Raw genomic sequence first — 23,046 nt, 5'->3', positions numbered from 1 at the left:
CCCGTGATGACCATGCGAGAGAAAAAGAAAGAAAGAGAGGAGACAAAATGTGGGAGAGGAGAGGAAACGGGTGAGGTGCAGAACGCCCATTGCTCTTTTCGGTTCTGCCCGGCACTACGATTTCTGGGCTATCGCATGGTGATGAGGGAAGAGACTGAACTGAGAGGCAAGAAAAAAAAAGGGAACAAGGGCTGGAATAGACAGAACTGTTGGCTCAGTTCTCTGTATGAGCGGAGATGGTATTGCCGTATCATACGTTCACTGCTGCGGGATAGAGCGTTATGACACTCTTACACCAGAGAAGGCCACCAAGTAAAGCTTGTCTGACGAAGTCAGGGAAATGGGTTAGGGGTTGATAGGAACTCTTTGATGGTGATATTTAGGTTTTTTTTTTTTTGCCTTTTGTGGGAGTGAACATGAGGCAAAGGGAATTGGTTGCGGTATTATCATATCGTATCATACTATCAGATAGATGTGTTTTCTCCCATGGATATTTGCCCTTAATAGAAGTACAAAAAGGGCAAAATCTATGTAAGGGATAGAAAGGATGGGGAGGATACATAAGAGGAGGGGACAGACTGCCGGTATGCCGGTACTATATAGAATATGCCCGGTCTGATCTCATATGGTCATTCTAGGGAGGTAAGGCTTTGGAAGGCGGGCCGGCCGGACCTATGATACAGTATGATACCGGTAGGCTGTGTGGGTTATGGGCTCGAAAGAGTGGCGGCGAGAGAGGTTGATACTTCCAGCATTTTTGGCGGCCATTCGTGGGGTCTTGGCAGCAACAATTCCGACTCACCACACGCAACCCTACGCCTCTTCCCTCCGCTTCGCTACCTCAGTCGCCCGTTCGCCGCAGCCACACAGCTCTATCAGACTGAACGCTTCTTTTTCCCTGGGTTGGAAGTGCAACCCTGATCAATAACAACCCCACGGCAGACACGACAACCCCAAAATTTCATCAGCGCAGTTCCAAGATAACTGTATCACGAAGCTTTTGTCCGTACCGACGGCGTGGTCGTTCTTGGAGTATGCATCCCCCATGTGAAACAAATTTCTCCCATATTTTCACAATCGCTTACAAACGGGTAACAGGTTTTCTCTAGAGAGCTTTTTGAAGTTATAGTAATGTCAAAATCAGTTAAGAGTTCGCATCGCGACAGCACTCGTGATATATGGCGTCCGAATATGGGGGAGGCTGAGAGAGGGAGAGGTCGCCCGCGGTCCCAATCAAGAGAGAGGAGACGTTCGCCCCCTGCTGGTCCTATGAAGAGAAGACAAGGCGGAGATCGTGACTTTAGGAGCCCGGATAGGGGATCAAGGCCATTTGATAAACCACCTCCGTCATCCCGACGACGCTCTCGGGAGAGGAGTAGAAGCGGTGGTAGACGTTCACCTCGCTACGAGTCAACATCACCCAAACGCCCCCTTCGCAACGAGAAGACAGGTGGCCGACATGCTGGCGGTGGTGCTTCGGAGTCACGACATTCTAATCGCTATAAACGACATCGACCCTCTGGGTCCCCTAATAAACGCAGACGTTCTAGATCCCCGGGTCATTCTACTAATAGGCACTCATCAAAAAAGACACGGAGGCCAAGGTCCCTTTCAAGGTCTCGATCGGTAGCCAGGCGTGGTAAAAGAGATTGCTCGGCTTCGCCAAGGCCATTATATTCACCACCACCTAGGAAGTATAAGCCTCCGAATCGAGGCCCTGATAATCGGGATAGATCTCTGTCTAGTTCTCCTAGACGCTCGCCTCGGGACTTTCGATTTAGGTCCCCTATCCATCGATCGATACGAGGCTCGCCGCTGCCACCATCCAGGCGTCATTCACCTCCTCCGTCAAGGGGACGTTCGGTATCCCCTATGCAACCACCACCGCCAAGGGGACGACGTGGTTTTCGACGAAATTCCCGGTCACCACCGCCAACCGGGCGTGGTCGGCGCCAATTTTCTTCTCCCCAACGTCACCATAACCGGTCACCAAGGTTTCAGTCACCATCTTATCCGCAGCCACCCCCAGAAAAAAAACGATCACCAAACCCACTGGCCACTCTAGATAAAAGTCCTCGGCCAAAAGCACCTTATCCTAGCCACTCTCATGCCAGGGAGTTGGGAGAGCACCGCACAGCTGTGAATTCCAAGCCTGGCAATCAACCATCAGTGTCCAACAATGATTCTCGGGGTGGAATTGTTTCAGCACAAGACCAGTCGGGCCCTGACGCACATGAAGGTCAAGGTCCTGTTGAGGGTTCTTCTAAGACTTTCACTCCAGAGAAAAATACTCAGAAACCAGCTCCTCCAACAGCACCGCACATAAATGATGGTCCCTACGTAAATCCGGAGCGTCAGAAAAATATTCTCGCAGAAGACACTCCGGGATTCGGCAGGGGTCGGAGGTTTTCAAGAGAACATCCAACAGGGTATGTCACCTTTGATCCCTAATTATTTTATTCGCACAATACTAAATGCATCAAAGCCCCTCGCGAGGTTATCATTATCAGGATGGTCCTCCACCTGGCAGTCGGCGTGGATCACAACATTCAGATTATCATGCCCCGTTTTCCGGCCGTGGTTCTCGTCAAGGTCAATTTTCACCAGAGAGGCGTCAGTCGTTCGAAGAACGTAGGTCGGGCCGTCGCTTCGGAGGAAGAGGTCATAGAGGACGGGGGCGTGGTGGGGGGGGAGGTGGAGGAAATGTCCATGATGATGGAGGAATGGGAAGAGGAAGGAACCGGTTTGATTCACATGAGCAACCACCAACACACCCGCGCCAAAGCCGTCCTGCTACGCCCGAGGATTCTCGCCGCCCTAGCTCTAGGTCTAAGGATGGGTCACAAGAAGGCCATCACGAAAAAGAGGATGACAATGGCAAGATGTTAACTTCTAGGAACAGCTCTGTAACCCGAGAGTCAAACCCACAAGCTGATCATGAGATGCCTCCTCCTTCCTGGCCTGTTTCCAAGAATAGCCCGGAGCCTCCTCCTCAGGATTCTCGTTCTTTCAAACGCATATCCGGTGGTCCAAACGCAAATCGTGCACCCACCTCAGGAGGATCTGTTTCAACTGGTGAAAGTAAGGGCGCAAGCAATTTTCGGCCCTTCGCACTTGGTCTTTTCAAAAATAAAAAGTCACTACCGAAGGCCCTCGAGGTTTCGCGAGAGCCACACTCAAGAGGACCTCTGAGGGGGTCTGGCGTCAATAACATTCCTCTAGGAAAGAATGCTGAGGCACTCAAAAAGCCCACAAAACGAGAGACACCACTACCGCCGACAGCATCGATGAGTAATTACCGGGAGACAGAACAAGTGCCCCAAGTTCCAGAGACACCTCAGGCTCATACTGTTGTTCGCCCACAACCTCCTCCTGCCAAGGAGTCAATTTATACCCGGTTGAGTATGGTCGGGGAAGGCACTTATGGGTGAGAACATTTTGGTTATAATGTTGTTTTTCATTGCTAATCCAATTGACTCTCTACAGTAAGGTGTACAAGGCGTCCAATAGCGTTACAAAAGAATTGGTTGCACTGAAGCGTATTCGTATGGAGAGCGAGAGAGATGGCGTATGTTCCGTGGCTCCGGGCCTTCTTTGTTTAATAAGGCTAACTATCAGATCTTAGTTCCCTATTACAGCGGTGCGAGAAATGAAGCTCTTGCAAGCATTAAAGCAGGACAATGTAGTCTCCCTTCTGGAAATGATGGTTGAGAAGAGTAGGTCTCTATTCAATCACAAATATCACCATCTACTAATCTGGCGCAATATTACAGGTGACTTTTACATGGTGTTCGAATATATGGATCATGACCTCACAGGAATTCTCAACCACCCGACATTCAGACTCGAGCCCTGTCACATTAAGCATCTTGCAAAACAGTTCTTTGAAGGTTTGGAATACCTTCACCATCGCGGTGTCCTTCATCGTGATATCAAGGGTTCCAATATTTTGCTCAATAATGATGGGCAATTGAAGATTGCCGACTTTGGACTCGCTCGATTTTATACGAAGGCCAGTAAAAAACAATTGGATTATACTAACCGCATCATAACCCTTTGGTATCGTCCTCCCGAGATCCTCCTTGGTGCTACCGCCTATGGCCCTGCGGTTGATATATGGAGCGCTGCCTGTGTGTTTGTTGAACTTTTCACAAGACAGCCAGTTTTTACAGGTAAAACTGAGATTGATCAGCTGGATACCATCTACAATGTCATGGGTACTCCTAGCGAGAAAATCTGGCCTGGTCTGAAAGAGACGCCATGGTATGGGTTATTGAGAACACCCGCGCGGCGCCGACCCAAGTTCCAGGAAAGATATTCAAGGTATGTATCATGTTTGCAGGTGTGTTCCAGCTTCGGTTAACAATTTCATCAGCCTCTTGCCAGATACTGCTATGGAACTAGCGACACAAATGTTACAATATGATCCTGACAAGCGACCTTCGGCCGAAGAGATTCTGAAACATCAGTACTTTCTGGAAGAACCGGCTCCCGCTCCCCCACTTGGGTGAGTTGTCTCTATTTCTCTTTACAAGCTCCTTACTAACAACACGTGTATAGTTTGCGTGACCTTAAAGGAGATTGGCATGAGTACGAATCCAAGATTGAGCGTCGGAGAGAACGTGAGATCAACGAAAAGAAGAAGCGGGCCCTGCACGAGGTGGACCGCAGGAAGTGGAAAGAAGCCCAAGCTGAGAAGAAGAGACTAGCGCAACAGGAGTACAACCCTGAACAGCCTATATCGGCTACAGCTACTAAGCGAAAGCGCGAAGATGGTGACATTGAGCCATCTGGGTCTTCTGGTTCAGTCAAGAAACGGGAGGTCGGAACTTGATGACTGGCGGCGGTGTTAGTTAACGTGAGATGTTCGGGTTTGTAATTTTTTATTAAAATTTATTTTCCTATCCCTCAATTTCTTCCTGCCTTCCTGCCTTTCCATCTTTCCTCACTTCTTAAACGCAAACAAAACAAAAAATGGGATGTGGAAAAAATTTGGCGTTTAGGGATGTTCTTTTTGTCCTCGATAATACAATCCATCACCCCCCTCCCCCCTCTTTCTCCTCCCATTTGGCAAAATTATTTTGCAGTAAGTGTGTATATAATTTATCTTGCACTTCCAGTATCATTGTAATTTTCCTTCTTGTTTTCTCTTTTTTTTTTATCCCTCTTCTTTTTCTCTATTCTTCTGTTCATAATTTTTTGTTTTTTCACTTTAACTTCTATACGATTTTTATTATGTATGGAGCGAACATAGCGGCGTAATTGCATGGAAGCTAGCAAATGAAGTCTTTGGGTTCATATTAGTATAAAACGATGTACCTTACAATAACGGTCTGTCCGAAAATATAGCAATCCTACGATAGTACCAACTATTAAAATAATTTGCTTCATCTTAAACCGCATCCATAACGCCACCCGCACCCTTCTAGGAATATCTATACTCAATCCGGATAAAAGAAATTCAGAAAAAGAGAAAAAAATAGAGAGCACTTCAAATGAGTATTCCATGATACTCCGCTCTCCGGTACTTCTCCACGAGCCCGGGCCATTGTACAATAAACCTATCCGTAAACACATACAGCAATCTCCCGGACAGCGACAACGAGCGAACCCGTGCGAACGACTCTACGTAAATAATTCTCGTCCTACAAAGTCCGAGGAGCTGTATGCCATCATCAGCACTAGCCTAACCTAACTGATTCAGGAAAATGGTTTGGGACGAACCTTACAAAAAAAACAAACCCCAACAACCACAACCGCGGATCCAGGTCCATTGCAAACAACCACGTCTGGAAAGCCAACCCGCGCGAAAGCGCGAACGCAGCCAGCCAAGCACGCAGCGCAGGTCCACGGCGTGCTCAGCCAGCTCTGTCCGACCAACCGTGCGCGGGGGATCTCTAGGATGTCGTAAGAGGTCGGGGAGGAGGTGGAGGCGTATTCGAATGCAGCGGCTTTTTTTACAGAGAGGGCGTCGCCGCGTGATATCATGTATGTGCGCTTGTAGCGAGAGGAGCTGGCAGAGGGACAAGGGGAGGATATTAGGGAGAGCATTTCGGCGGTGTGCCCGCCCGAGCCGAGGAGGTAGAGGATGTGCGGCTTTCTGGTAGAAGGGGAACAGGGGGGGGAGGGGCCCTGGGTGCGGGTTATGGGCGGGGTCACTGAGAGGAGGCGGAGCTGGGAGGGAGGTGGTTTGTAAATTTGTAGAGTGCATTGAGGAGGGGGGGAAGGGGGCAACGTACGAATAGGAGGAAGGAAAGGATTATCATCCCGGTGAGGAAGAGAGAAATCATGACGAGTGCGTGTTTGTGATGCTGCAGAATGGTGGGTAGGTGCGCTTTGGTGTTGGAGGAATAGGTGGGGAGGTAGCGCACCGTACCGTAAACTCTACCTCGTACTGAATGGAGGGAGGGAAATGTGGTGTGTGTGGGTTTCGGTTTGGTTGGTCAGTTCACTCTAGTGGGGTGGAAGGGTCCAGCTGGGCAGGGCGGGTGCAAAGGAGGTCAAGTTACCCGGCTATTGAAATGTTTGGTGGGCGAAAATCGACCCCCAATAAGGTTAAAGTATCATATCATCAAACCCCGCGACGTCCGGACTTTCCGACAATGTTACTCCCACGAATACCCACGATGGGGATCCTCCCATCTCTACGAAATATCTATGCAGGCGGCATTGGTAGCAACAGCGGGATCCTGCAGCAAGCCCGTCACGCAACACACAAAGCCTCCAAAGCCGCCAACGGCTCCAGTAACACCGCCGGGAAGAGGCTCGGTGCTAAGAAAACCGCCGGTACTCTCCCACGCTTTCCCCCCTCCCTTCCAATCCCAGACTAACAAATGCAAAAGGCGAAAGGGTAGTCCCTGGAATGATAATCTATCGCCAACGCGGCACCCTCTGGTTCCCGGGAGAAAACGCCGGTATCGGCCGTGACCACACGATCTTCGCCCAGAGCACCGGCTACGTCCGTTACTACCGCGACTCCGGGCCCAAAAAGCGCAAGACCATCGGCGTAGCCCTAACGCCCAACCAGCCACTCCCGCGCCCGCCCAACGCTGCACGCACTCGCCGCCTCGGCCTCGAGCCAGTCCCCCTCGCCGAGAAGGAGGATGTCAGCGTGCCGCAGGGGACGCCACTGACGCAGGAGGACTGGGCGAAGGCCGCGCCCGGCAGCTATATTCCCCGTCCGGAGAACTGGAGGATTGGGAAGGTTATGGGACCAGTCGTTAGGAAGAAGAGTGTTTTCGAGGGCTTCGAGAGGAGTGCCAAGAGGAAGGAGGCTATGCTGAAGAAGATCGCACTGAAGGGGGGAAAGTCTAGGGTTAAGGCGAAGGCGAAGACGAGGGCTAAGAAGGCGAAGGGAGTGTGAACGAGTGAATGTGTGGTGAAGGAATGAGTGGGATGCGGATAATGGGTGTATATATATCTGGGAATCTGGGAATGTAAGTTTTGGCTTCAGTGGTTCCGGCTGGAAGTCGTCCGGGTATTGGAAGGAAGTTATTCCGAGCTGCACCACGCAGTGTCCTATCATAGCGCATCACTCGGTTTCGATTTTCGAAGTAACGGCGGCATTGTTCCTTTCTCGCACAAGCCGAGCAGAGCACCTGTCACCGGCATCGAGCGCAAAGGGCGCCATCGCTTTTCGTCTAGTTTTATCGCGATCGTTCAAATTGGCGGAGCGGTGTGACACCTTTTCCTGGTGGCTCCGTGGCTTTGCGAAATAGTATGAGTGCCTCCCGCAAGGCCTTTCACCGGAATTTTGATTGTGGAGGGCGAGTGTCGACTGGTGCCCCCCTAAGTAATTAACGGTGAAACGGGTGCTAAAGGTGCTATTAACTCTAGCTAAGCACCGAATACTCCCGGCCTCTTTTACTTTCCAAACTATACCAATACAATATGCTAGGTTACCATTAGTAGATCAAACTAAACGCAGGTCCACGTCAATAACATATGATATCGGGCTCACACTGGTGTGCTGCGGAGTTATAGCTATGACATGTGTGCACCTGTGTGGTTACGTAGAACTCTCGAACGGAAGCCTCTAAAGTGTTAATTTTGGAGGGGGGGGACTCTTGGGATTATGATATCACGAAAGGTGTGGAGTTCCTGCGTTGGAGCGGAGGTAGGGCTGCTTGAAACTTTTTTGATAAGAGATATGGTGCGGGAAGGTGGGAAGCAGCATGTCGCCCCAGCCCAAACCATGTACAACCCACAAGTCATAATAATTATTATATAAAAAAAGCCGAACGGCAATTTTCTGTCATAGGAGCCAGAGTCTGCGAAGATTGTGGAGTTTTAGTTGTGGCTTACTTTTGGGTGTGGGTCTCGGGGGTGGGTGGGGGTGCGGTTCCGTTCTTCCCGCCCCTCCGCCCCACATCTGCTCCGGCGGCCGGGCCTCGCATTGGGGTGCCGGTTAGGCCTAGTGCTTACGGGCCCTCTTGCGAGGGTTTAATTGGCTTGTCCGCTAGGAGTGTAGCTTAGTGAAGACGGGAGGGAGGGTTGCGCTCACATATTCTCACCTGCCGTACGGGTCCATGCCTCGAAGCAACCTTGACTCAGCCGGCTGACTAATCCCCCAAAATGCAAGCTCATGATCCTATTCACGAAGGAATTTCTCTCCAAACTAGAGCAGGCCAAGTAACGTTGTGCCCTTCCCGAAACGCACACTCCCATATGGCATCCCGATCGAGAAAGGCCTCGTCTCTCACCATCTCGTCTCCTATCTTACAATGCCTACAATATCGCACCCCACCCTTAGCTCTCCTCCCCTTACCACGACGTATCCAGACCGCCGCTGAAGGTGGAGGGACAGGGAGATATCTGCCTCCCCGAAAAATTATTCATGCCCGACCTCAGAAGCGAGCACCATTCCCGATTCGAAATCCCCGGCCGTTCGCGGTCAATGATGACCCTGCAAGGCTGAACGAGATGTACACTACTCTGCTTGGGAGGGACATGGGGCTTACCGATGAGGTTAAATGGCAGGCAGTTACACATAAGAGTTTTGACCACGGACACCAGCCATTTAATGAGAAGTTGGCTATATACGGTATGTCTTTTCTGTATGACAATTGGGAGGCCTGAATGGGGGGGCATAGAGAGGGAGTCATGTGTGCTAACTATGGGCAAAAAGGTAAACGGGTTTGTTGGCTACATGCTTCACTCCATTTACTGAATGGCCCACCGATCGAGGATAAGAGGGTCTATGAACCTCCTAATTTCGTATCTTCGTTGGACGGAACGCCATACCGCAAGCCGGAACCATTTCTTCATAGGGATTACAAGTCGCTGGTCTCAATCAAGGATAGGAACATCCGGGCCATTCTCGACCCGGGAAAGTTGGCTACTATTGCCCGTCTTGTACGGCTGGACAACGTTATGAGGTGGAAGCCGAAAGACGTATGATCCACTTCTATATTTTCCTGAGTTGTAGAAACAGGACTGACAGCGCGGGGTTGGTGGGGCAGAGCGATAATCTCCACGAGTCCGGACAAGCGTTGGTAGCAACTCAAGCTTTGTATGCGATTGTTGGCGCGCTAGCATTACAAAGAGGGGGAGATATCGCTGGGGGTGTGGTCCGAGAGAGACTCCTTTCGAGTATTGATTGGGTGCTGGAGAAGACCAAGGACATGGAATCATGAAAAATGTGGGTTGTAATTCGGCGGATGTTCATACGAGAGTTTGCGGCCAGACTCTAGAAAAAGTTAAATAACCGATAAACACGCCAAAACTTGTATTGTGCGGGTTATATAATGTGGGAACCACTGCTGTATATACCACGGAATTTGGAATTCTTAAAATCGAATTTTTTCTCGTTTTTATTTACACGGTGGGGTTGTTGGGGGGATGCGAGACTTGGGAATTTTTTTCGTCGCCAGTCTGCCCTATGTGCGTGCGTTGCCAAGGATGTTCCTGCTTTCCATCTCCACACCACTCTTCGAAAGTGGTCCTTTTTCATCCCTTCCTCTTTCCCTCTCTCCTTCTCATCAACACACCTTCGCTAGCACGACCAAACCCCCTAACATCAAGGCACTTACCTGGTACGTATCATGTCTCTTTACTAGTACACTGCTCGTGCTTCCTTTTTCCCCTACAATGATGACCACCTGGATCGACTACCATACAGAGGGGAATGACTTTTTCTTCCTCTTGTGATGATAATCCGTGACCAAAATAGACTACAACGGTATCTGAGCAAGCACTGTTTTCAATCATGCAAGAAAATTGGCGGGGTGTTTGATCATAGCTAATCAACCCCCGGGCAGGCTTTTGAGATTCGTCAACTCGGGGTTTTTTTATTCATGGTTCTCTTGATGAGAATACAAAAGCGGTAGGATTTTTTTTTTCTGGTTTGGGTTTAACACCATGTTCCCCCTTCTGCAGTGATGACTTTTTTTTATCCTTTTGAGAGGGAGAAACAAACCTTTTCTCACCTCCTTGAAAACCAAATTTAAATCAACAGACTACAACGGTATCTGATTAGCGCACACTTTTCCCACCATAATGCATCTTTTCTTCACTTGTTAATTTGTCGTTTCTAACGCTCAAGGTGTTTAGGATCTGATGACTAGCTCACCTCCGCTCTCCACTACCGCGCCAACACGATACAAGAAACCTAATTATCACCTTCTCCATGCTCTCCCTCTTCCACTTAGCGTTAGCCCGCTTCCACCATTGATACCACATAACCCGCTCTCTTTGATTCATATAATCATTGCGTATCTTTTCCCCTCTAATCCGTCTCATCCTTCACCTCTACACAGAGGCTTTTTTCATGCTTCTACTAGGTCGGTGCACATCACCGATCCAGAGACAATCAAGGCCTTCTGGAATCACGGTTTCTTTGGAAAGGGAAATTTGTCTCGTAGTGAGCCTACATGGGTGACACGTAGAAGGCGAGCTTTGGGGGTGATTGGCCGAGATGAAGCGTTGACAGCGGAAGAAGTTACTGAGCGACGCCGAGGGGAGAGAAAAGAGTTCAAAAAGGAGCGTGCTCGACTGGAAAAAGAGAAGCTTGATAGACAGCTAGCCGAGGAAGGCAAGCTTAACCCGGAGGGGAATGAGGACCAGGAGGGGACAGGCTCTGGTAGTAGCAGTAGTGCAGCAAGGGCTGTTCATTTTGCCCCGTTGGAGTCACCTAGTAGTCGGCGGCGGAGCTTGGAGAGGCCGGTCGCCGACGTGGAGGATATAGAGCATTTGCAATTAACTCTTGAAGAGGCGTTCTTCTTATCGTTCGGACTGGGAGTGCTGGAATTGACGGATGCTGACACTAACGTACGTATCTGTATATATGAATATAAAATTTCCCTGCACTCCACCGAGTCGTTCGGGTGAATATAAAAACTGATCCAAGTGATGGCCACAGAAAAAAATCTCCCAGAAGGATATGCTCCGGCTGTTTCGCGGTCACGCGTGCTTTCCCCCTCGGGATCCGCAGAGTAGTTTTGAGCCGGATGACCCCTTCATGCTTAGCTATGTTGTGTATCACCACTTTCGCTCCCTGGGGTGGGTTGTCAAGCCTGGTGTAAAGTTTGCTGTAGACTACTGTGCGTATGCACTACCAACCTACCTCGCTGCATGCTAACGATAGGCAGTGCTGTACAACCGCGGACCGGTGTTCTCTCACGCCGAATTTGGGGTCCTGATTCTCCCAGCCTATTCACACACCCACTGGGCCAACGACAAATCTCGCAAGGAGGGCAAGGAGCTGCGACCATGGCACTGGCTGCACAGCATCAATAGGGTAAGTTCGCAGGTGAAGAAGACTGTTGTGTTGGTCTTTGTTGAAGTGCCGCCGCCGCTGGATGATGACGGGAAAATCGGTGTTGCTGATCTTTTGGCAAGATATAGCGTTAGGGAGGTGGCGTTGAGGAGATGGCTGGTTAGTCGTAACAGGGATTGAGCGGATTTGCTTCACTCTACTCTAGTGTATCTTTTTCTAATTTCCTCCTATCCCACCTTTACTACACTACTGGGTGGCGTTGGGCGGCGAGGACAGGGCGTTTTCTGTATGGCAGTGCGGGATTGCCGTGGCTCTTGTTTGTAAAAGTATTGTAAAACCAACCAACAGGAAATTCTTATTACCGATTTCCCATTCCGCTTCGTGTCGGTGGAATAGAAGATACAAAAGAGGACCGGAAAGCATTCTACCCAAACGTAAACCACAAAGCCCGAAAAACAAATATATCATACATCCTACCCGTTCCTTTTGGAATCAATACCTCCTCACAGTAGTCCCTTCCGCGCCAAGTCCACCTTCCTCCCCACAAATCCCGCCCTCCCACTGCGACTCAAGCAAACCGCAATCCCATCCGCGTCCAACTCAAACTTCTCTTCAACACCTGGCCATGCGCACGGGCAATGCGTCGGCTTATCCACGCACGCCAGTGTTCCCGGACATAGGTAGTTGCTACAAGTTGCTACGCACAAATTCCACCCATTAGTATTTCTCACGCGCGAAAAGGGGGTGGGGATGCTTACCACTATCGTAAGTCTGCCGGTACCAGCTTGAGTCGCTGGGGACGTTTCCACGCTCGCGTTGGTTGGAGGAGGAGGATGAGCCGAACATTTGGTCGAAGAAGGTGCCGAATTGGGCGGTTGTTAGGGGAGCCGATGACAGAAAGAGGAGGAGGAGGGGGAGGAGGGGGGTTGTTGGGCGCATGGATATTGTGGTGCTTGTGTTTGCTGGTAGTGATGGTGGTGGTGGTGGTGGTTGAGGTTGGTCGATGAAGTGAGGCGACGGATGGGAGGGAGAGGACCGCTTGGTGGTTTGGAGTTTCATGCTGGTTTTTGTATGGTAGGGGGTTGGAGATCGTGGCGGTGGCTTGGCGATCATGGGGCGTCACTCGAGGCCGTGCTTCGCGTTCGGGTTTTTCGCGAGGTGTTTTGTCACAGGGGTGGCCTCGAAGTTTGGTGCTAATTCGCTCGTTCCGTCGATTGGGGGATTCGTTTGGTTAGCACTGGGGGAAGAAAACTCGCTCGATTGAACATAAGTTAAAGCGTGTCCGGGAACAAATTTTTTTTCTTTTTCCTTTTTTTTTATACTGAAATTTTGGATCTGGATGGGTGCTTATTGGGACGGGTGTATGTCAGACAGACCTCATGGGCGGGTAGAAATTCCTTAGGAGTGGTCATTTCTCGAGGAAGGAGGTATGGCCAGTTTGTGAGTTTTAGACGGTTTAGATGCGATACGCACTTTTCGAGGTATGATAGGCTGCCTTAAGGCCTTTGGCTGCTCAGTGCATGTATAATCAGTGACTCTTCCAAAACATCTTTTCTGGCAGTTTTTTTTTCTTTGTCACGGATAGAGATCTTGTCGCTACCAATGTGCCGTGAACATCTGACATGTGTTCTCGTTTATCACCCCTTGCCCGTCATCAGAAACGGGCTCACTTCAGGGTACTGTACTTATCCTTGCCGGATAATGCTCCCGTCTATCCTATCTGCCCTTCCTCTTTTAACCAACCTTGCCTTCATAGTGATGTGCGCTTTTGGGCCTATATATGATATATTCCCTATTATAAACCCCCATAGGGGGGGGGGAGCTTTAAGAATACCATGGAACCCCAAGCGCCCCTGCGGAGATATACGGGATGGCTTACACTAGAAAACCTGGAGGGATACCCAGTGGATGTATCCGGGGCACCAGCCAGGACTGTAGCCGGTCCTCGACCGTTAAACTATGACCCTGCCAAGAACGATTGTATAGTTGAGGGTGAATGATTGGGCAAGCTGGTTTTTATCTCCTTGTGAGGGATTGCTGGTGCTGGTGTATGGTGGAAGGAGCTTGGAACATGGGAGATACTTGGGGTGGTGGTGATGGGTAGATTAATTAGTATTTCCTAGTACTTTTGATGGTTCTGGTACTTCGCAGGGGTGGTAGATATTTTTTTTCTTCCGTTTTTGAGAGGATCAGGATGTAAAGGGCTTTGTGGGATGTACTTTTGTGGCCCAAGATGAGTACATGCAATGTCGCGCAGACACTGGGCAGTCTGAGTTCATAGGCTGGTCCGGTTTGCGATGTATATGCAGTGTATTTGAGCTTTGTTTGGGCAGTTCATTCTCGTGGCTGGACCTGTTAGATTGTTGGGGGATTATTCACGTATGATCATCTACATACTGTATATTGAATAGTTCGTGGTCAGACGGGCGCCATTTGTTAGTGGTGATACGAGTATGCGCTGTTGGCCACCTGAGTGATACTGGGTTAAGGACGTTAAGTTTAATGTTGCAAGATATTGTGGGGTTTTAAAAAAGGAGGTAAGCGGGGGGGGCTTTAGTTACCGAATAGGACCTGGTAGGTCTTTGTTTGTGGTGGTTTTTATTGTCAAGTTCCTTGAGGACCCTAGGCTCGTGCCGATTTTGATTCGCTACTACAGTTGGAGTATCGTTTAGATCAGGGATGTTTGGAGGTTGGAGAGCTTGGGAGTGTGATAGGAGAGCGTTTGGGTGGTATAAAATATCACGGTAGGTTTTGTGTCAGTCAGTCTGCGATGCTTTAACGGCTCTTTGCGAAGAAAGGAAATGGTGAAGGTCCGCAAGCCGTATTCATAGGAACTTGGTACCAGCTATAGCTTATTCTTCTTTCCTTAGCTTTCGGACTTCCTAAATTGTGCTGGGAGACGAGCTGGGGGTAACTGCTTGCCCAGTCGTGGAGGAGGACATTGTGGTGTTCCGTTCAGGAGATAGAATAGCTCTGAGGGGGTTTCACCCGAGCTATCCATGGGGGGGTTGAAAGGAACGGAATAATTGTCTAGGTTTAGTATGAAGTTTGTAGCCTATCATAATATCGCTGGAGGATAAGGAGGTGACTCCCAATTCTCGGGTGGGGCAAAACCTGGTTTTACAAATAAAATTGCTCCATAACCGGTAATATTATGATACTGCCGCTGGTTCCATATATAGCACTCTTTAACCAGCTCACCAAATTCTCTTTTCCCCTCCCAGCAACCCCCACCTTTCCACCACAATGCTTGCTTCCATCTTTCTAACTCTGTCCCTCCTCTTCGTGGGCTATGCCTGTTATTCCGTCCACACTCTCGTCCTCAAGGTCCGCCCGCTGGGCATTCCGTACTTCGTCATTCCCTTCTACCCCTCCCCCCTCCCACGAATCTTCCTGGTCCCTTTTGTAAATCTCCTAATAAATGTGTTTAACCTCACTCACGTCTGGTTCTACCTACTAACCCTGGACTGGCAAGTCCGCCAACGTTACGAAATCTACCGCTTCATTGGATCTGACCTATTCTTTACAATTACCCCGTGGGAGGTAATACTACATGTTGCTGACCCCGACATGGCAGTTGAGGTCCTTTCGGGAAAAGGCCAGAATGGGGAATTATATCCTAGGACAGAGATTGTTGGTAGGATGATGGGGCTTTTTGGGAAAAATATACTTACCGCGGAAGGGGCCGTTTGGAGGGGTCACAGAAAGGTGACCGCCCCAGTGATTGGGAACTCGTGAGTGCTCTAATTCCTACTTCTCTTGTGATTTCCTTAGGCTAGCAAGTGGTGTAGGCTATCAATTGTCTGGGAAGAATCCTTAACTCAAGTTAAGGAAATGCTCCAATATTACGACAAACAGGAAGACATAAAAACCATCCACAGGGATTTTCGCAGAGTAACCCTCGGGGTTATTTCTCATGCTGGGTTTAGTAAAGTTATGAACTGGGTTCCGCTCACTACCACCATCACAAGCGGGAAAGATGGGGAAGGGAGTTACCAAAAATGTCTCGATATCCTATTTGAGAACTTCGAGTGGACCGCTATTGCGCCGAGTTGGCTTTTGGGTTAGTGTTTCACCCTACCTATTCGTTAATGAGTGAAGTGTGCCGACGTGAATGTGTGGTGTGTGTATAGAAATGCTACCTGTTAAGGCCTCACGGGAAGCGGGAGGAGCGGTCAACAGATTCAGGTTTTTTACAAATGAATGGTTTGAAGAGAAGAAGGCTAAGGTTGAGTTGGACAATAAGACCACACTTAAGTCTTCTTCCAGAGTGGACTTGATGGGTACTATTACTACTTCTGCGTTTTCCAATAGGGAGACTTACTAACACGTATTCAGAATCATTGGTTAGGAGTTCTGGTCTAGACGAAGGCTCAACCGTAGAAACACCATTGCTCTCGAAATCAGAGGTTATCGGGAATACATTTGTACAAGGGCTCCCTTTCACCAATGGCATGTCGCTAAGAGTTGATAGATATTTATCCTAGCTGGCCATGAGACTACCGGCCACACACTTGCGAACGCAATATACTTTCTAGCAATGTATCCGGAGTACCAAGTTAAACTCCAAAATCAAATTGACAGTGTCTTGGGAAGTACTAATCACAACGAAACATCATACGACAAGCATTTTGATGCTTTTTCCTCAGGCTGGATGGCGGCTATTATGGTATACTTCCACCCCTATCTTCACCTTGGTCACCAGCTGAAAGAGTGAATAAAAACAACAGCTTGAAACCCTCCGCCTCATCCCCGCAGCAATAGTTGTAAGCCGTCAAAACGGTCCCACGGCTCGTACCTTTCCCCTCAGCGGTCGGGGCCCCATCACCCTACCCCCGGGAATCCAATTCTGGGTCGAGCTAATTGGCCTGTCCCACAACCCAAAACATTGGACCCTGCCCGGGAAAACTGAAGCCGAGTCCGCAATCTCCGAATTCCGTCCTGAACGCTGGCTCCCGAAATCAGAAGGCGATAGCATGTTCAAGCCCTACAATGGGTCATACATACCCTTTTCTATCGGAGCCCGCGCGTGCATTGGAAAGAAGTTCGCACAGGTCGAATTTGCTGCCGTTATGGTGGGGCTGTTTCGGGAAATGAATGTTGAGTTTGACTTATGTGGGGGGAAGAAAAGCTTCGAAGAGGCTAGACGGGAGTGTTTGATGCAGATGGAGAGGTATGAGACTATAATTACCTTGAGGCCTACCGGAGAAATGCCTGGTATCAAGTGGGTGAGGAGGAAGAAGTAAGCGGCTGGCTGGGTAAGTATCAATAGTCGGAAAGCTTTCTGCAAAACCTCGGCATAGGCGGAGTAGTTATGTTTTGTTGAAATGTGCCCTTGGGTGGTGAAACAGATGACATGTAGATGGTACTGGAAGCTGTGGTTTGCCAACCTGAGTGATATGATATAATACCTCTACTATAACTACTGTAAACCTACTCGAGTTCATACTATCATACGTACAGTATCAGAATATTTTACTCGCCGCTTCCAAGCAAGCTAACCATCAAACTGGTATACGTGACATAACATCACAGTGTCCAAACACAAGTCAAATCACAGTCACCATTTAAAACACACCATCAGGTCCCATAGACTCTTTGCACCCCTCCTTCTGAATATAAATCCAAAAATTCCACTATCAACAGTCTCACAAGCACTTGTAGGATTAACCAGTCCTAGATTAATGGATCATACTATCTTGCAACTACTCCAACAATATCATCCCTTCAACAATTTAAATCATCAATGTATCATAAACAGAAAACCAGCAATACAATTTGTCCCAACATGCTTCTTTTTAATAACACATACTGTGTTGTCACAGCCTATCTGTAAGTATAGGTCATCCAGTACACCTCATACTTCTTTTCCACTAGAGTGCAGACATTCTTAACATACTATAACACAATAACAACTATAAATTCCAGACTCTTCTCCTAGTCCTCCCACATCCTCCTCCAAAACCATTCCATCTATTGGGCTTCACATTCTAGTCTTTGGTTAAAGTGCCTCTGAACCAGCTGTTACTTACTTAACTCATCCTCAAAGACCTTATAGCAGGTCATATTGTTATGAGTGATTGTGAATAGCTAGGTATTCCTCTCTTTTATCACAATACTGCATGGCATATATCTATGTTACCATGTGTCCTAACACTTTTCATATAGCAACATTATTCAAGGTCAATATCTGTTAGGCGGAGATGATCTGTATAGACCCAGACTTATCTAGGCCAATTGAGATTCATTTTGTAGATGGAGATTTGTCTAGGAAAGCTAAAAGTATTGCTTGTTTTGTTTATAACTACTAAGAGTGAAGTAAAGTAGAATAGAATCGTGTGAACAATATTGCAGTACTAGGTCAAATCATTTCTGCTAGGAAGATAGGGATCTGATACCTAGGAACCACTCTAAGTAGGGTAACCCCACTTGGAATTGGAATCTCTGGTCTTTAACACCCCCCTCTGGCCCCCTTACAGGCCTGCACATCATCATACCTACTTATCTCAATTGTGTCCTGTGGCTATAAGGCCACAGCATTTAAGGTGTAAGAATAATACTATATACGTTACTGCTGTTCATCTGAGCAGATCCTGTTTACAGGATATATGAGAGGAGACTTTTGGCTAAGCCTGGGAAGTAGAACAGAGAAACTATGTCAACTACTTAGAAAGTTACTAGGCTTCAAGGTTGTGGCAACTTTGGCAAGTACCATAAGTAACAGGACACTTTTGTACAAAGAAATGGTATTGAATGTTGAAGGATTTTTACAAGAGACCAATATATTCACACTCACCTTATGTAACGATCCCCTTTCAGATAGTTAGTTCTTGGCGACGGGGAATGATACTTATCTTTTCTTTCTCTTTCTTTCTTTGTCTTACGATAGCTCTAGGCCTCTGCCTATGTTACCGATAGTACAAGACCTTTGTCTTCTATTGGAAACACCTATCGTAAGCTTTCTCTAACTCATCTTCGTGACAAGTGCTTCTTGGCGTAATGATAACGTTGCAATAAGGATAAAGATCGTAAAGGTGTTTTATATTCGTTAAAGAAATAAGTAGGAAAAGTACTTAGAACAAAGCGTGAAGAACCTATCTTCCTCGGCCGCATCGGCCTCCTTATATAGTATTCTTCCCGCCTTTAATCATGTGACCTAAAGTGGTCACATGTGCGAAACCAAATCATAACAAACTAGTCATGTGACCAAAGTGATCACATGCTCAAAACCCATGACCTTATAGCGAGGTCATGTGCAAAACTCATAAACTAATCATAATACAATAAACAAGTCATATGACTCGACTGAGTCATATGCACGAAACCCATGACCTCATAATGAGGTCATGTGCGAAACATAAATCATATGCGTAAGGCTTACCCGCAAGGCACACTCGCAAGTCATACTCGTCAGGCGCATGTCCCATGACTCATATTTGAGCCATGTGCGAAAGCATCACAAATCCCACACATAACAAATCATATAACCCAAATGAGTTATATGCGCAAAACAATAACATACCTGTGACTCATAACCATGTGTCACGTGAAAACCTTTTCCATGCCAAGCCACATTCGTGACACCTTATGATAACCAGAAGAGTCTAGAACTCTGAGAAACACTATCACAGAAGCCAATAAACTTCACGGAGTGCTGCAACTGGGTCCAGGAATATGTTATAGTTACGGGAATAATTCCCAACACTAGAACAATGATTGACACCCTGTTACCCAGAGCAACCAATAGTTGCTGACCAAGGAATTATCACCAATCTGATAGAATGGCTTCCTGCAAGTTATTTGGAAGTTATCTGAAAGATAACTATCAGTTAAATCTGAAGTTATAGAGGTTAAAAGTCAGGAGACCTAGGAAGGTTAAAATTGCGACTACCTCTACAGACACAACTCACAGATAAAACTGATCATTATATTGATAAGGGGGGTGATTAGTGCTAACTCAGTTCAACCTAAGAACTAGGCTATAAAGTCCAATGACTCTGAAGATCGGATAATTACTATTGGAGATAGTATAGTTTCTAGTTAGCAATACTATAATTACCAAAGAGGATGTAGTGGTTTTCAGGGTTTTCAGGTATTTGCACCTTTGAAAAATACCTGACATTGTGAGTTATAACCAGAGAGGTACATGGTTTGTACAATAGATAAATATAGGCCATGAACACTCAGATGTGGAATATAAATATCAAAGTATTTCCCAAGCTTTTAGATATTATTAAGAAATGGAGAAGAGATCTTAACAATATAATATTGTTCTTATAATTCTATTCTACATTACCTATTTTACCTTACTCTTAGTAGTCATAAATGAAATGAGTATATTTTGAGCCTTCTAGGACAATTTCCATCTACAGAAAGAAATCTTGGTTGGCCTAAACAACTTTGAGTCAATGCATGTTGTCTCTGCCTAACAGTTTTGTCTAATTAGTAGTAATTGAACAATACCTTAAAAAGCCCAACTCCACTAATCAACCACTCCTCAACAACGATGCCTTCTGAAAAGACCAGCTATCTAACAGACTTTGAGAAAAGGCAAATTGTTACTCTGAGAAAAAAGGAATTCTCTTTTGCTAAAATTGGAAAGCTCTTAAACAGTTCAAAGAGGACAGTTCTCAGTTTTTATAAGCACTATCAAAAAAGGGGTGATGAGAAAAACCTTCCAATACCAGGGAGACACAAAATTATTGATAACAGAACTGGCTGCCACCTAGCCAGAGAGCCCAAGAAGGCTCACCAACAAATCCTATCAGAATAGTGCAATGATATTGTACCAAATGCCTCTCTGAGTACTGTGAAGAGAACTTTAGCATCAGTCAACATAAAGAAGTGGAGAGCAAGAAGGAGGGCTCTACTGGAAGATGAGCATGCTGTCAAGAGATTAGCTTGGGGTATAGATCATAAGGATTGGATAAAGGAGGACTTTGAGGGTATCATCTTTAGTGATGAATGCATGATTGAAAAGTTCAAAGGTTCTAAGGGTATTTGAGTATTCAGAAGACCTGAGGAAAAGTGGAATAAGGACTGCATTCATGGATTTACAAAATGTCCTGGAATAAAGCTAATGGTCTGAGCTTGTATTTGGAGTAAAAATAAGGGTTCTCTGATTCTCATTGTTGAGAAGAGTGTGAATAGATTTGTATATATTAGAGTTTTAGAAGATAGTTTAGTTGATACCTGGTAGGAGGTAGAGAACATAGTTGGGGATGCTATATTTCAGCAGAATGGTACAAAGATACATACTGTAAAGGATACTATGGCTTGGTATGAGGAAAACAATATACAGGTTATGGAATAGCCACTTAATTCTCCTAATCTCAATCCTATTAAGCATTGTAAAAAGAGGGTAAAGGAAAAGCTACACTAGCGCTTTCCTGATATTCATAAAACTAAGCATAGTCCAGAAACTGTTAAAAGACAACTAGCAGAAGCTCTTAATAAGGTTTACACTCATGATATAGAGGGAGATTTTTTTGGAAAGACTTTAGGAGTCTATGACTAGGAGAGTGGCTACTGTTTTAGATGTAAAGGGATGGTACATAAAGTATTGATTTTCTTATTTATAATTTCACATGAGAATTTTCATATATCTATTGAATTACTAACTAAAGTTTTACTTCATTCTGGGTAGTTGTGATTGCCTAGGTAGTAAATTCAGAGTGGTAGTGGAGTTGTAGTTACATTGTCAGATGAAATGATTTGACCTGGTACTTGATATTGTTAAGATCTCTTCTGCATTGCTTGATGATGTCTAAAAGCTCAGAAGACACTTCAATATTTATATTCCACATCTGTGTGTTCGCAGACTACATTTATCGCTGATACAAATTATGTACCTCTTTAACTATAACTCATAATGTTGAGTATTTTCCTGAAGTATGAACACTAGGAGATCCTAAAAGCCATCACATCTTCTTCGGTAATTACTATTTTGCCAATTAGGAACTGTACTGTTTTCAATAGTAATTATCCGATTTTCATAGATCTTCAGAGTTATTAGACTTATGACCTACCTTCCAAGTTGAACTGTATTGGCCGCAATTATCTCCTCTATTAATGAAATAATTAGTTACATCTATAGGTTGTGTTTCCAGGAGTGGTTGTAGATGTAATCTTCCAAGGTCACTGACTTTAAACCTCCATAACTTACGATTCAACTGACACATATTCTCTGGATAACTTCATACTAATTCACAGGAAGCTATTTAATGAGATTGGTAGATAATCCCTCAGTTGGCAACTCCTAGGTATTTTAGGAAACAGGGCTTTAGGTGTTGTTTAGTATTAGTGATAATTCCAGTAACCATGATGCATTTCTAAATCTAGTTGTAATACTCAGCAAAGTCTATTGACTTCTTTGATGGTGTCCCTCCAAGTTCTAGACTCTTCTAATTATCATAGAGTGGATGAGAATAGGTTGGCTCTTAGTTGAGATCCTATAACATTCAATATCATATCTTTGTATAAAAATGTCCTATTATATATAGCCCATACCAAATATCTTCTTTCTTCTTTAAAGTCTAGTAACTCTCTGAGTAGCTGACAGATTTGCTCCTTTCTACTTCTCAGACCTAGCCGAAGGTCCCATTTTATATATTCTGCGAACAGGATTTGATGAGAACGACAATAGTGACATATACAGTATAATTCTGACACCTTTAATTCTGTAGAATTATAGTTACAGGATACAACTAAGATAGATATATATGATAATGTCTGGACCTGTAAGGGGCCCGGAGGTGGGTATTTGAGACTAGAGATTCCAATTCCAGGTAGGGTTATGCTACTTAGGATGGTTTCTAGGTATCAGATCCTGGTACTCCTAAAAATATCTAGTATCTCTTTCTCTGCTTTTAACAAATAACTACTGACAAGATTTCCAATGACTTTCCTATTACTATTATTTCTTTGTACTCTGAGGATCCCTAATATCAACTACTAGATATATTTCTTCCATCATACTATGTACTCTGAAATGTGGTTGTCCTTGAATAGTATGTTTCATCTAAGCTGTTAGGCAAATAAGAATTAAGAGTTATATAGACTCGTTAGTAGGATAGTAACACATGTACTTTCTATTTACTAAAGCTAATACACACCTCTGACTGCCTTATGAGATCCAAATACTTTTAGTAAGATTGTAAAAGAGTTGTATCCTATGACTATACAGTTATATCAATAAATCCTATTTGATAATAGCATTGATATTATTCCTAGTTGTTTAACTGGAGGATGTTCAAAGAATATGCAGAAGGCAACCAGTGATGACTTCTAGAAAGTAGAATGAATGAAATCTAATCTAGATATAGTGAGTT

General features: G+C 46.1%; 6 protein-coding genes; 4 read left to right on the top strand and 2 right to left on the bottom strand.

Moving 5' to 3' along the window:
* Positions 1-1,131: 1,131 nt before the first annotated feature.
* On the top strand, positions 1,132-5,085 carry GSTUM_00011694001 (uncharacterized protein; the record flags this gene model as incomplete). XM_002842069.2 has 7 exons in its annotated part: positions 1,132-2,429; positions 2,486-3,427; positions 3,487-3,568; positions 3,626-3,716; positions 3,774-4,323; positions 4,376-4,507; positions 4,561-5,085. 7 exons carry the CDS (start codon positions 1,132-1,134, stop codon positions 4,832-4,834), a joined length of 3,369 nt encoding a protein of 1,122 aa, XP_002842115.1. The 3' UTR covers positions 4,835-5,085.
* A 192-nt stretch (positions 5,086-5,277) lies between these two features.
* Positions 5,278-6,445, bottom strand: GSTUM_00011693001 (uncharacterized protein). XM_002842068.2 has 3 exons: positions 6,240-6,445; positions 5,725-6,174; positions 5,278-5,662 (listed from the first exon to the last, which is right to left on the bottom strand). The coding sequence occupies exons 1-3, from the start codon at positions 6,288-6,290 to the stop codon at positions 5,492-5,494; spliced, it is 672 nt and encodes a 223-aa protein (XP_002842114.1). The 5' UTR covers positions 6,291-6,445; the 3' UTR covers positions 5,278-5,491.
* Positions 6,446-6,584: 139 nt separating this feature from the next.
* GSTUM_00011692001 (uncharacterized protein) lies at positions 6,585-7,455 on the top strand. XM_002842067.2 has 2 exons: positions 6,585-6,786; positions 6,843-7,455. The coding sequence occupies exons 1-2, from the start codon at positions 6,627-6,629 to the stop codon at positions 7,361-7,363; spliced, it is 681 nt and encodes a 226-aa protein (XP_002842113.1). The 5' UTR covers positions 6,585-6,626; the 3' UTR covers positions 7,364-7,455.
* Positions 7,456-8,574: 1,119 nt separating this feature from the next.
* On the top strand, positions 8,575-9,805 carry GSTUM_00011691001 (uncharacterized protein; the record flags this gene model as incomplete). XM_002842066.2 has 3 exons in its annotated part: positions 8,575-9,043; positions 9,128-9,393; positions 9,462-9,805. The coding sequence occupies 3 exons, from the start codon at positions 8,575-8,577 to the stop codon at positions 9,633-9,635; spliced, it is 909 nt and encodes a 302-aa protein (XP_002842112.1). The 3' UTR covers positions 9,636-9,805.
* Positions 9,806-10,001: 196 nt separating this feature from the next.
* GSTUM_00011690001 (uncharacterized protein) lies at positions 10,002-11,896 on the top strand (the record flags this gene model as incomplete). XM_002842065.2 has 3 exons in its annotated part: positions 10,002-11,268; positions 11,360-11,540; positions 11,589-11,896. Exons 1-3 carry the CDS (start codon positions 10,558-10,560, stop codon positions 11,894-11,896), a joined length of 1,200 nt encoding a protein of 399 aa, XP_002842111.1. The 5' UTR covers positions 10,002-10,557.
* Positions 11,897-12,040: 144 nt separating this feature from the next.
* Positions 12,041-12,748, bottom strand: GSTUM_00011689001 (uncharacterized protein). XM_002842064.2 has 2 exons: positions 12,475-12,748; positions 12,041-12,413 (listed from the first exon to the last, which is right to left on the bottom strand). The coding sequence occupies exons 1-2, from the start codon at positions 12,560-12,562 to the stop codon at positions 12,220-12,222; spliced, it is 282 nt and encodes a 93-aa protein (XP_002842110.1). The 5' UTR covers positions 12,563-12,748; the 3' UTR covers positions 12,041-12,219.
* Positions 12,749-23,046: the final 10,298 nt, after the last annotated feature.

Source organism: Tuber melanosporum, assembly GCF_000151645.1.
Source record: "Tuber melanosporum whole genome shotgun sequence assembly, scaffold_9, strain Mel28".
Classification (NCBI taxonomy): domain Eukaryota; kingdom Fungi; phylum Ascomycota; class Pezizomycetes; order Pezizales; family Tuberaceae; genus Tuber; species Tuber melanosporum.
Note: the sequence above shows the minus strand (reverse complement) of the source record. Positions and strands in the feature narration are given on the sequence as shown.